The following is a 13,122-nucleotide window of genomic DNA, read 5'->3' as shown; positions in this document are numbered from 1 at the left end:
TAGTGCATGAAAAACGTTTGGCAAAGGAAGCTGTGGTCTTCAGTCATCAGCTGAAAAAGTTCTGTTCTGAGATGCTTACCACAAAATAACATTATGATTGTACATGCAAATCATATTGTAAATGAAGATGTTTATGGTTAAATAAAAACTGTGTAAATCTGAAAGGTTTTTTTAAATTTTATTAATATTTGAGCTGTCAGATAAAACACTAACTCCAAAATTAAGTCTCATTAAAGACCACAGTGTGCACATTATTGTATCTGTGTGTGGGAGGCGGTTGGGGGGGGAAGGAATACTACAAAAAGGCTGAACAAATATTTAATTGTTTTCAAATATATAATATGCATCTGATAAGGTTTCTATAGGGGAAATCAAGAATCCCAGTGAAGTGAAATAGGGAATCTCTGCAGAAATTGTCAAGGTAGAAAGCAGCGTTAATAGGAGTCACTGGATTCCCAGTACTGAAATGTGTGTTATGACCACCCATCCGTTCTCTATATTCTCTCTGAGTATTGAGAAAGTGAAGCATTTGAGTGAATTGTGATTTACTCCAAACTTAAGTCACAAAGGGATTGTGGTAACGACTGAAAGCTGACAGAAGTCTGAATTCAAGCTTTCGATTTGATCTTCCTTTGCATTTAAACCGAAATATCTTTGGATCTTGTTTACAAAAGTGTTTGAAGTTTTGGGGCTTTTTAAAAAATGTATATTTTTAGAACTGCAATATGCAGAATAATCAAGCAAGGCAATTTACCATCATTCCCCCCGTCCCAGATAAGTTTCCTCAAATAAATATAGATCGCTGAATTTTTAAAGGCTGCTCCATACAGATCGATTTCTGGAGGTTTTTTAGTTAAAAAGAGTAACCTTATTTAAGAAGAAAATTTCATGGACAAAGCGAAAGTTCACTTAAACACACGTACACGCATCTTGTGGCTGCTGCGGTGCCTACAAACGTATTTTATTTAGTTAGGCACGCTAGATCCGCGGAAGGAATGACGCTGACTTGTAGCTAGATCGGCTTTTAGAAAAGACCGCACGCAGCGGCGGGGTTGGTGGGGCTCTGAAAGGAGAACGCTTGGCCGTAAGGTTTTGAGGGCGAGTTCGGCTGTTCACAGGTCCCACCGCTTTTCCCCGGCTCCCATGGCCGGGCGGCACCTGGATGCCGAAGGAGAGCGTAGAGGGGTCGCCAAATTCTAACCTTTGCTCTTGCCCATGATTCGTTGTGGGTTGAGGAAAACGTGCCCACGGGACTTGACTTGTGAAAAGGAATCCTTGCCCGTCAGAGGAGGAGCCGATCATCGCATCTTTCGGGCCACACGGGTCCCTGAAATGAGTCAGTCCCATGGTATCAGATCCTAGCCCTTTTCCGGAAGTGCGCTGAAGATGAAAGGCATCTGGAGTTTACTCAGCGAAGAACTCGCCAGCAGACACCAAGTCAACTCAGGAAACCTAGAGAGATCACGAGAGCCAACATCTGGGAGCGGCGGGGACGCGGCTGCGCTCCTAAGGTTGCAGGCTGCCTAGAGGTCAGCTCCTGTGGCAGGAGGTTTGTTACCGAAACACAGCGCGTAACTGGCCGCTGGTGTTTTTCCCCTGGCTCACATTTGTGGGAGGAGACATGAGGAGACGCAGCAATGCTGCCGAGGTGAGAAAAAAAACCAGTTTCAGCCCCTGAAACATACACACGTGAGAAGCCCGGGCGCGATCGCTGCATGGCAGAGTGAGCCGTGTGGCGCGTCTGCACCGTAACAAGGCAAGCCCTAGTGGATGCAACCGACACGTTGCGACTGGGTTTGGCCAGGGGCGGGAGCTCGGCTTGGTCGCTGTGCGGGTCTGGGCTCTCTGTGCACAGTGCCGGGATAAACAGACAGGCGCTGGCGCTCTGCTGCGGGCTGCCTGTGGCTAGCCTCCTCCCCCCACCCCGGGCCATTTTCTGGGCTGGCGGAGATTTCGAAGGCATGTGACGCCTGTCAGAGGGCAGGTGAGTGGCAGATTGCTCCGGCGGACCTGGAGGGCGCAGCGCTGGGCGGGAAGCGGGCGAGGCCGGCTGGGTCAGGTTAGTTCACGGCTTACGGTGTGTACGGCCCGCAGGGACGCCTCAGGTCCAACTGCACCTTCCGGAGCGAGCGGCCGGGAGCTCGCTAGCCACGGCGCTCAGCAATTCGGAGCAGCGGGGCCCTCCACCGGTTCTATACCGCACACTTCGGGGCGTGGGGGCTCCTTCCTTCCCTCCCCGGGCTCGCCTGTCTCGCGCGACCGGGGGCACGGCGATTTCTGACACGCACTCCGGGGAGCCCCGGCGCGCTGCTTTCGCCAGCTCCTGGCCCGGCTGTGCTCTGCGCTCGGGCAGGACGCAGTTGCCTCTGGGCCGGAGCGGTGTCACCGCGCCCCTTGGATTTGCCTCTTTCACGCCGCGCGCTGCCCGGCTCTCCGCGCCCGGCCAGCATTTCCCCGCGCCCGGCCCTAGATCGCTTCGCTTCACAGCGTCTGCCCGGATCTCCGGCGTTGTTATTAAGCCGAGCGCGCTCTCCGCGGTGCACGCCCGACGCCCTCCCTCTGGGGGCAGGCAGGGACGCGAGCGCTCCCTGCACCGAGGCAAGCCGGGGTCGCTGCCCGGGCTGCAGCTAGCCTGCCGGGCTCCCTCAGCGCGCTGATCCGCCCGGCCGCTCTCTGCAGCACCGGCTGGAGGCTGGTTCTGGACAGTCCGTGTGCACACGGCGGCGGCGACCTAGCCTGGCCGGGCGAGCAGCTCCCAGCCCGCAGGTCCCGCTCGCCTGTAGGGGGCTCGCCGGCTGCAGCCGGACTCCGCCATGCCGGCTGGGCAGCTCTGCGGGGCGCCGGGTCGGGCCGAGCCGGGCTCGCGTCCCAGCGGTCTGCCCCGCTCCCCAGGGCGGCTCCGGCTCTGAGCGGTCTCTGCTGCCCGCCGCCGAGCCGCCTGGGAGCGGTGCAGTGGCCGGACCGCTCTCGGAGGGAGCAGCGCGGTGGGTTCGGGCCCCGCCGGGCAAGTGGGTCCTGAGGGAGCCCGGCCCGGACAGGCCCCGGTGTCCGAGAGCGGCTCTGCCCGGCGGACACCCACGGTCACCCCCCAGCGGGGCCGGTGAGTGCGGCCGGGGGGCCGCGGGTCTCTGGGCGCGTGGGGGAGGGGGTCTCCCGGCGGGAGGCGCTGGCTGTGAGCGAGGGTCTCTGAGGGGACCCCGGGCGGCGCGGCTCGGGCCCGCCCCCGAGGGGAGGGGGCGCTGGCAGCGCGGGCCGGGCCTGGCTTGTAAACAGAGCCGTGCGCCGGGCTGGGCTGGGCTGGGCGGAGCTGGGCCGCGCGCGGATTGGAGGCCGCGGCGGCCGCGGGCCGTGCGTGTGGGGCGGGGCGGGGCGCGGCCTCCCCCCCCCCCGGCGGGCGGGCGGGGGCAGTGGCACGGGGCGGGCAGTCTGTTGTGGCGCGGAGCGGAGCCCGGCAGCGGGCGCACGGCCGGGGTCCCGCGGCGGCGGGGGCGTGTGTTGTGGCGGGCGGCCCCCGGGGCGCTGGTTCCGTTTCGTTTCGTTTCGTTTCTCGGGCGAGGAGGCAGGAGCCGCGAAGGTGAGCACGGCCGCCGGGCCGGGCCGGGCCGGGCCGGGGTCTCTGGAGCCGCCCCCTCTTTGTGCGGCTGCCGTGCCCCGGCTGCCTCGCTCGCCGCCTTTGTTGGGCCGTGCGGGGCACCCCGGCTCCGAGCGGGCGAGTGCGGGGACCCGGGGGCCGGCCGGCGTCCGGCCAGGGGCGGGACTGGCACGGCTCGGCTCGGCGTGGCTGTGTCAGGTCAGACGCTGCGAGCCGGTGGGGGCAGCGGTGGTAGTGGCCCGGGGTTCTGCTCTGCCCCGCCCCGGTTCGGTTCGGTTCCAGTTCGGGCTCGCTGGCGCGCGGCTCCGCTCCGCTTTGTCAGGAAGCGAAGTGGAGCGGAGCGGAGCGTTTTCCCTAGCCACGGTTGCGGGGCGATAATGTGCAGAGACCCCCCTCCCATCCCCCCAGATGAGTTTGGAGGCTCTTGTCGTAAGTGCGGCGCTGGGTTAATGTACAGATTGTGCACACACGGCTGTCGTTGTGGGTTTGGGCTGGGGGGGGCTGGTTTGGGCTATTTTTCACCAAACGACGCGTCTTTGTTTGTTTGGGTGGGGAAGTTGCACTGCTTCTGAAGCTGACGTTTTACTACTCTCCTCTCCCTCCAAGTGTGTAGTAGGAAGGAGGATTTGTTGAGTTAGCATTAAAAGGGCGAGGAGGGGGGTGAACCAGAGCCAGCCCCGTACAATCCACAAACTCTATTGTGACGCACTTACTACAACTGATTGCCGCTGCCAAACCTCCACCAGACTTGCTGTGATCAGCACATTAGGAAGAACAATGGGGCTGGAACAGGGAACAGGGCCAGGACCTGCACAATCACTGCAAATACTCCTTACTCCTGCATTTCAACACAGTGTCCTGTCCTTTGGTTTAATGACTTGGGGAAATCAGCGCTTATTGCTCCCTTTTTAAATTAACTAAATCAGAACTTCATATACCCCTAGATTTGGAGCATAACAGCCTTGCTAATAAGTTCCCCTTTAAAACTAAATTGCTTTTGTTTGGACAAAGGCTTTTCACTAGTGATACTTCTCATGCAGGTATCCTAGGAGGGGTGGAAACAGTGGACAGGAAACTATCTCTAGATCTGATAGCACTTGATTGTGTTTGGGGTGTGAGAAAAAGTGAATGCTCAAAAAGCTATTAAGAATATAAATTGAAAGTCATAAGTGGTGTTACTAGAATGTTAACAATACAAACAAAAACATTGCAAATTTATTGCAAAATATATTAGATCTTAAAGTATTGTAATAAAGCCTGGAGCACTTACTTATTATGTCTTCCTCTTTCTCTGCAGGAAAAAAAGACCAAATGGCAAAGCAACCTTCTGATCTAAATTCAGAGTGCGACAGAGAAGGGGGACAGTTTCAATCAGTTGAAAGGCCAAGTCAGCCTCAGCATCTTAGGCCTGGGGCCCCTACCTCTATACAAACACAGTATCAAGGTAATCATTCAGGTGAGGGGGACAGCTCTTCACCCAGCAGCCCTCAGGGACCATTTGCACCACCCACTAGCCCCAGTCCTTTTGCTACCAGATCCCCACTTTTCATCTTTGTAAGAAGATCCTCACTGCTGTCTAGATCCTCCAGTGGGTATTTCTCTTTCGACACAGACAGGAGTCCTGCACCCATGAGTTGTGACAAGTCCACGCAGACTCCAAGTCCCCCTTGTCAAGCCTTTAATCATTATCTAAGTGCAATGGGTAAGCAAGATCATGGTAAGAAACTTTTTAGCTCATGGTTTATATTTTCAGTAGGTTCTGAATACCCCTGTGGACATTGTATTTCTTTCAAAATCTCAATGTTAGTCTTGAGGCAGTCAACAAATGTTTCAATAAGAACAAAATTCTGTATATTATACAGTGACAACGGTCTGAGCTTTTGAACAACAAAAGACAAATTGAAGACTGCCTTATGTTTTATGAATAGCAGGAACTGATTGAGTGGGATTTAAATTTAGTAAACACTTTTCTAAAGAATTGGAAAGTGGTCCATGTATCCCACCTGCCTTTGGTTTTCACAGCACATGGAATGTGTTCTGGTGAACTAAGTATTTTGGATATTTTATGTCTGATACAAAGTCTATGAGGGGTTAGTTCTTATTTGTAATAATTTGTGAACTTACCATGGAGATTTGTCTGTCCAACTAAGGAAGTTGCAATGAGGGTAAGGGATAAAATGTAGAGGCCATATTGCTTAATATAATAAGCATAATCTTGATAGTAAACACAGTGCTAAGATTGGAGAGATGTTTTCATTACTACAGGTTCTTAGATATTTCCTGAAGATCCCACTAATCAGAATATTGGGGGGAAAAGATGTCTACAAACCAACTCTTTTCAGTTTCTATTCTCTTATTTTTTCTGGAGTTTTGAAGTTTTCTGTAGATACCTATTTTGGGCTGAAATTTGCTGGTCTGAACTGGCTTTTTTTTTTTTTTAACGTTATGGAGTGAATCTGTACAGATTTTAAAAATAGGAGGAAAATATATTGTAAGTTTTCTGATTTCAAACAAGTTTCTGAAATGTTATTTTGGTATACACTGAAACATCATGCTTAAGTAATACTTTGCTATACCCCCTCTTCCCAAAAACATGTAAAATTAGTAATTATGAAATATTTGACTAAAATTTTCAGATTTTTAATTGTAATGTACATGGATGCATCTGGAGGCTTAAAGGATCTTTGTGTAACCTGTTGGTAAGGTGCCTGTCAATATGACGTCTGAGCCTTGTGTCCCATTTGGCTGAGTTTTCTTAGAAGACACTTCGCTACATTTCCTGGGTAGATAGTGAATTTGACGTTGGCCACAGGGGTCTGAAAGGGGGGTGGGTAGGGTGTGAGACTCTGAGTTATCTATGGTTAGAGTGGAGAGAAGACTACTAGATGTGTGTGTTTTCCCAAGCGAGGGAATGCCTTTGTAGGAGTCCAGAGAACCATCTCTCTTCCCCCTCATCTTTTGAAGCTTATTTCTAGAGTCTTCTTTCTGGTTAGGAAAGAGTGGTTGGACTACTTTGGATCCTGTTGGTATTACTCCTTAATCCACTGCAGGGATTGGTCTTGACTGCCTGTTACTTATAATGGATCATATGGGGTGAGATTTTTTTTTTCAAAGCCAACTAGAGGATTTAGGTGCAAGCTTCCCATAAAAATTAATTGGAGTTTTGTAACTACATGTATTAGACAGTTTTGAAAATCTCACCTGTAGTGTGTTTGGTTTTGTTTTGTTTTTAAAAATGTATCCCAGCTTGAGATTGCTTAAAAAAACCCCAAAACCTCTTGTAACTTTAGATAAGGTTTGAATCCACATATCCAGGGATGGAAAAAAAAAGATTACTGTAGTAAGCCATTTGCAGCATCTGTCCCACTTTCCCGCTAAATTGAGTTAAGTTTTCTAAGGAACAAATACTAATGTTCAAATCACAGTGGAAAATGGGCAATGTCTAGTCATGACAATGGTTTAACCATATTCATATTGACAATGCTCTTTGGTGAATAACAAACACCAACTTAAGCTTTACATGATGAAAACATTTTGATAGGTAGTTGTGGTTAAAGCTACAAAGTATTTTCTGTTATGTTCTCTTAGGAAAGATTTTCTGGCATTATTGAAGTAACCGCAGCTTAATGCAAGTTTCACAGTCTTATTGAGAGAACATACATGGTATTGCTAGACAAAATATAGTGGGGTTCTTGAAATAAACATTGCTTATAGGCTAGCCACATGTAAAACTATAGTTTAGCAGTGAACAACATTTTTTGCGTTCAAGAAATAAACTCAAATCCTGTCTGTAATTTCAGAAAAGTAATTTTTTTCACCCATATAAAATGTGCTTTGAAATCTGTGTAAATGATTATTTTACTTAATTCTTTCTTCTACTATTGTTGCTATGGTCACTATCCTAAACATTAAATGGTCAGAAACTGAGTAGAAACTAGTAAGGGAATTTAAACATGACTAGAATAGAAATGTGAAGTAATAAAGACATTTTATTGTAGGCCAAGGACTGTGCTTTCCAAGGAGGTACTTACTGGTTGGTTTTACAGTTTGTAGTGAGACTTGTTAGAGAGAGAAGAGATCATCATTTCTGAAATGTTGTCATGAGGGCCTGAACCTGCAGTCCCTGTAAAGACAAAAATCCCATTGGACTCAATGGGAATTTTTCTGATCCAGGAACTATAGAATTGAGCCCTTAAAATATGGGTGCCTGACTTTTATGAAACTTTGAAAATGAACTGAAATTAATACAGCGGAATCCAGGGGAAAGTGGGGTGGAGTGATTTAAATCAAGGCAGTTTAAATCAATATTGAAATCATGATTTAATTCACCAAGTGGAAAGCCTCACTTTAAATCATCAATTTAATCAACTTTTCCATTTGTACTTCAGTTACCTCTAAAGAAAGGTGCATTTTAATTGGTTGATATAACCATTAAAACATGTTGATATACAACCAAGTAGAGCCTTTACGCTAGATTTGGTACAATATTTTAATTCATAGGAGAGTATGCTCCAACTCAACAACTATATATATATATATATAGATAGATAGATAGATATAATTGCATAGCTTAATAGTTTCAGATTCTTATTATTTGTACATTTTTAGTATATAAAATGGTGAATGATAGTGCTTATTTATTATGACATTGTGCCTTATTTATAAAGCTTGATCTCAGAAGTTGGAAGTTTTCCCCTTGATTTTAAAATGTTTTAAGAGATAACATTTTGTGTTAAATTCAGATTTCATTATAAACAAGTTTCTATTTAAAAAGAAAAAATTAATATAATTATATAACAACATCTTTAAAAATCTGGGTTTTTTAATACTCTCCTCCCTCCCCCCTCCCAATCATTGATTTTATCCATGCTGGAGGAAAATCGTTTAATAGATTCCAAGGCCAGAAGGGACTTGTAATTATCTATCCTGTATAACTCAGGCCATTGAACTTCTTCAAAATAATTCCTGGAGCAAATCTTTTAGAAAAACATCCAATCTTGATTTAAATATAGTCAGTGGTGGAGAATCCACCATGACCCTTGGTAAATTGTTCCAATGGTTAATTACTCAGTGTTATAAATCTTACAACTTATTTCTAGTCTGAATTTATGTAGCTTGAACTTCATTGGGTCATGATCTACCTTTCTTGGCTAGACTGAAATGTCTACTATTAAATATTTTTGTTCCCAGTGATTATCACCTCTTAAGCTTCTTTTTGTTAAACTAAATAGATTGAGCTCCTTGAATCTATAGTCTGTAAGGCATGTTTTATAATTCTTTAATCATTCTGATGGCTCTTTTCTGAACCCTCTCCAATTTATCAATCTCCTTCTTGAATTGAATATATACTTGAATATCAGGCCAGTGGCCAGAATCAGGAATACTTTATAAATGTAAAACTTTATTATAAACTATTTTTTTTATAAAGTAACTTCATATTTCTGTAATGTTATAAAATGGATTTTATGAAAGAGGAAATTAAATAATGGTTAAGGGTCCAACTGAACAGCTATAACAGTATGGATCAGACCTTGGTAATTTGTCCTATGTATATATTCACAAATAAAAAAACATTAAACTGGAAAGTGAGTTTCAGTGGAGTCTAGCTAGCACACCAAAACAGTACTTCTTTTTTTATATCAATTAGCTCCTTTTAAAAACAATCTCAAGGACTCCAAATGATAGGAATAGCTGTGAGCAGTTAAAGGAACCAGGCAGATAATCCTTCATTGCTCACTGTTGCTGCATACCTTCCTAACTTCAGCTTTGCTCTGTTGCCTTGGCAATGTGCTGTTGGATGTGTCTTGTTGGTTTTATATATTGTATGTAGTAAGGATTCTGAAAGGAATATTCAGGGTCCTTTAGGGTACATTACATGGTGTTAGCATTCTAGAAGTTCTCAGTGAAAAAATATTTGTATGAATGATCTTTTTTGGTGTTTATAAAATGTCCTGATTATATACTGCAGGTTTCTGTAAGTCATAAACTTTGTAAGGCACCAGTCCTGCAAAGACATAAACATGTGTTTTTAATTTTGAATTCAGTGGGATTACTCATTGTGAGTAAAATTGAGCATATGCATAAGTCTTGGAGGACTGTGACCTAAGATTATATTTTTCACTACAGTGCATATCACCAACGTTCTTATCTTTGTGAGCTGTGTTGTACATGTTGGTGTCAACAGCATGTTGGGCGTTGATCCCTGAAATAGGAAAGAGAATGTAACAACTCCTAGTAATTTGTTTTGAAGTTTTTGTATATTTTAGGGGACACCTTTAAGGTTAGGTATGCCTTTTTCCTGTATATTTCAATGTAGGGTTTATGTTATAAAGCTGTTTGTTGTGTAATTCTTCCACCAAAATATAAATACCCAAAACAGCAACAAATGAAATAGTACCACACTAGAAGGTGCTTCTACTCTTCAGCAAGGCCAATAAAACCAATTAGGAATTTTTAGGCTAACCCGGTTTGGAGATGTGCGTTGAAGGAAAGTAAGCTTTTCCTAACATTGACTTACTTAAGATATTTTCAACATCAAGGATGAGATGCTGAGGTATGTCTCTTAGAGGCACGATACAGATCTTGCATCCTGGGGGGAGTGTAGGGCTAAGGTGGCTTAGGGCCAATTCTATGCTTCTGTATGCTGGGCTTCTGCAGAGACTGCAATGACTTTGAGGGGCAGGTCTGAGAGTAGCTCTGATTTTCAGCGCACGCCGCACAGGCTACTAATGTTCTGCTCCACAGATCTTGACACCTGAAGGTCCCCATACTTATTGCAAGCTCCAGGGACTGTTCTCCCACTCCTAGTATGTCCCTTCCTGACCCAACGCACCTCCTGTGCTGGAGCTTGCTGGGGGTCCTCAGAAAACAATTTATAGCTGTCTTCCTCAGTTCATGCACCTGGGAAATTCTCCACCAGCCAGTTCTGGCACACCTGCAGAGCCCCTTTACCTGGTAAGCAGGGTCCGGAGCCCGGATGAGGTTCGCATCCTGTTTTATTTTTTTTTTCTGTTGATTTCACCTCTCCCCCCCCAGATGTTCTTACAGGTAGCTAAGAGACAATCATATAAGTAAGAATGACACATAGTGAATGGTTATGCTAGATACCTGCATTTCTCAGGTGGCTTTAGGCATTACGTTTTAAGCCCAGTGTGTCAGTAATTTATAAGGAAGAGCCATGTGTCTGACCGTAATAGATACTGTCTCACTTTTCATATTTTTTGTTCAGATCTTTTTTGAGGGATAATAAACTTACAGACAGGGTGTGATGTAGAAAGCCAACTAATTCAGAAGATGATTTCATGAGTAATATTGCTTTCAGTTCTTTTCATTGTTGGACATTCTCTATAATGGCAAACACTAAGTACAATTCTAATACAGACTGACAGTGTTCCAGTGATACAGACTGGGTCTGCTCCACCAGTTACAGCCAGAATGGGCTAAACATGTTGAAAGTCCTACACTTAGCCAATTACCCAGGCAATGAAACAAAATTTCATGATTCACAGTTGAAAGCTGCCGTTAAATCTAATAGCAGCAAGGTTGTGTTAAACAGATTTTTTTCATGCCTGCCAAGGGTGCAATTTGGTATAACACATACTTGTATCCACGCTGAATTATTACACAGCAGCAATCCCTGTTTGCTGCTACAATACTCTATTTTTACGATTGAAGAAATGTTTAGAAGTGGTATAGGGCAGTCTAAAATGTTCCTTACCTTGATTTGCTCTGAATGGTGAAAGGAGGCTAGACAGGCTGTTATTCCAAATGAACAGACCTTCCGAATCGTGGGTTAAGTGTAAACCAGGGCCTAAAGAGTATGATTGGAGCAGAGAAGCTGGGCATAAAATGCAAAGGGGATTTCAAATTCCCCACCCTCACAGGGAAGAAATTATGAGGGTTATGTCTGCAACCTTAAATGTAAGATGAGTAGAATTGCCATTAGGTCCTTGTATAAAGAGGAATATAAACCCTTAAAATTGTAAAACAGACCAAGAAATTATTTTGCATTTAAAATTTACAAAAATGTTTCTGAAACGAGATTTATAATGGCCTTTAGGCAGCAAAAGACTTTCCTGAGTGAAAATAGTTGTGAGGTTACAAGATGTAATCAAGTTGTGGCACAAGGATAGTTAATAAGGATTTTCTGCAAAAAGGTGGTGTATGCCAGAGAGCAAATAATGAAGATACAGCCATGACTTTAGCTGTGTCAGGACAATGAAAAAATTCTGTGAAGATGATCAAAGATTGGAGTGGGTGGGGAAAAGAATACTAGGAGCATAAAACTTAATAAGGCGTCTAAGTAATGGGGCAAGGAGGAAAACCAGGTTCTGTGTATTTGGACTTCACAGATGTGAAATTAAATCTTTTTTGTAAATTACTCATTCAGATGAAAGGAGTCATCCACTGTACTCTTCATTCCCTCTTAAACATCTGACATTGGCTGCTGTTGGAAAACAGAATATTGGGCTAGATGGACCATTGGTCTGACCCAGTATGGCCGTTCTTATGCTCACTATTTTGGGGCTATATTTTCCATGGTTCCATGCACTTTCTCTGACAAAATGGCACTCGTATGGATAGTACTGTCTTGACATGCTATCAGAGACCAGGGTTATTGTATAGGTAATCCTGTGGTAATATTCTGTACTTTAAATCTTAGAGACAGCTTTTGCTGTTTTACTTTTTATGTCCTCTTACAGCCTATGCTTTATGATACTTTTATTTTTCTCATGATGTGAATGCATTTTTTGCTTTTATGTAATTTAAACTGGACTGGGTTTTTGACTAAGATCTGGGAAAGGTTCCATGCTGGTGATCTTGAAGGAAGTGGCACTTTTGAAGTTGAAGTAAAGTAACTATGTACAGGGTCAAAAGCATGGAGAAGGCTGTGACCTTATTCCAAAATAAGGAAAGAGAAAGGCTAGTGGGTTCCATGTGAGAGAACACAGGATAAAATGACCTGAGAGAACAAAACATCACAAAAAGTTGTTGTGCTCACATGTATTTTAAACCAGTTTTCAGGTCATTAGTTCCTAATATGTGTAATCATTCTACTTATCTTTTAAATGAAGAATTATCTTGTTTTTGAAAAACAAATTACTGCATAAGCAAGGGAACCTTTGATTAGCTACAGGGTTTGTGGTGTGTTTTGTAAAAGCATATGGATTATGTAAATGTGAGTGTTGCGCATTGTCATTTGAAATTAGTTTCTCCTATGTTATTTCAAATTTGGCATGTTTTCCTCCCAACCAGAGGAGGATATAGAAGAGGTATAGAATTTTGATAACTTCTGAATTAAATAGTTCTGCTCACTCTCTAGCAAAGGAAGCTGCAATCTGTATGTGAAAATAAGAAAAACAGATACTGTAAACACTTGCATAACCACCAGATTTGTTTGTTGTTGGGAGGGGGAGGTGACAAGGAGTTATGTATAAAGGCCAACATGGGGGGCAGGGAGGACTCAAGCTGTTATAGAAAACTATTAAAGCAAAAAAGGCCAGTTTAATGGTGAAACAAACATCTGCTCC

At 44.8% G+C, this 13,122-nt stretch overlaps 1 protein-coding gene across 8 annotated transcripts in view; it reads left to right on the top strand.

Annotated features, from left to right (window-relative positions):
- Positions 1–3,443: 3,443 nt before the first annotated feature.
- Positions 3,444–13,122, top strand: part of BCL2L11 (BCL2 like 11) — a 46,566-nt gene continuing 36,887 nt past the window's right edge. For 2 of the 8 annotated variants that reach the window (XM_067533039.1, XM_067533046.1), the window contains exons 1-2: positions 3,444–3,574; positions 4,890–5,309. In XM_067533039.1, coding sequence (XP_067389140.1) covers positions 4,904–5,309 — 406 coding nt within the window. In that variant the 5' untranslated portion in view covers positions 3,444–3,574; positions 4,890–4,903. Of the gene's footprint in view, positions 3,575–4,146; positions 5,310–13,122 lie in introns of those variants that run through there. The other 6 variants (XM_067533043.1, XM_067533042.1, XM_067533041.1 and 3 more) reach the window with 6 other exon arrangements.

The sequence above is a fragment of the Emydura macquarii genome, unplaced genomic scaffold (assembly GCF_026122565.2).
Source record: "Emydura macquarii macquarii isolate MOO-44397 ecotype Brisbane River unplaced genomic scaffold, CSIRO-AGI_Emac_v2 contig_3305, whole genome shotgun sequence".
Taxonomy (NCBI): domain Eukaryota; kingdom Metazoa; phylum Chordata; order Testudines; family Chelidae; genus Emydura; species Emydura macquarii.
This window is presented reverse-complemented; position numbering and strand designations above follow the sequence as displayed.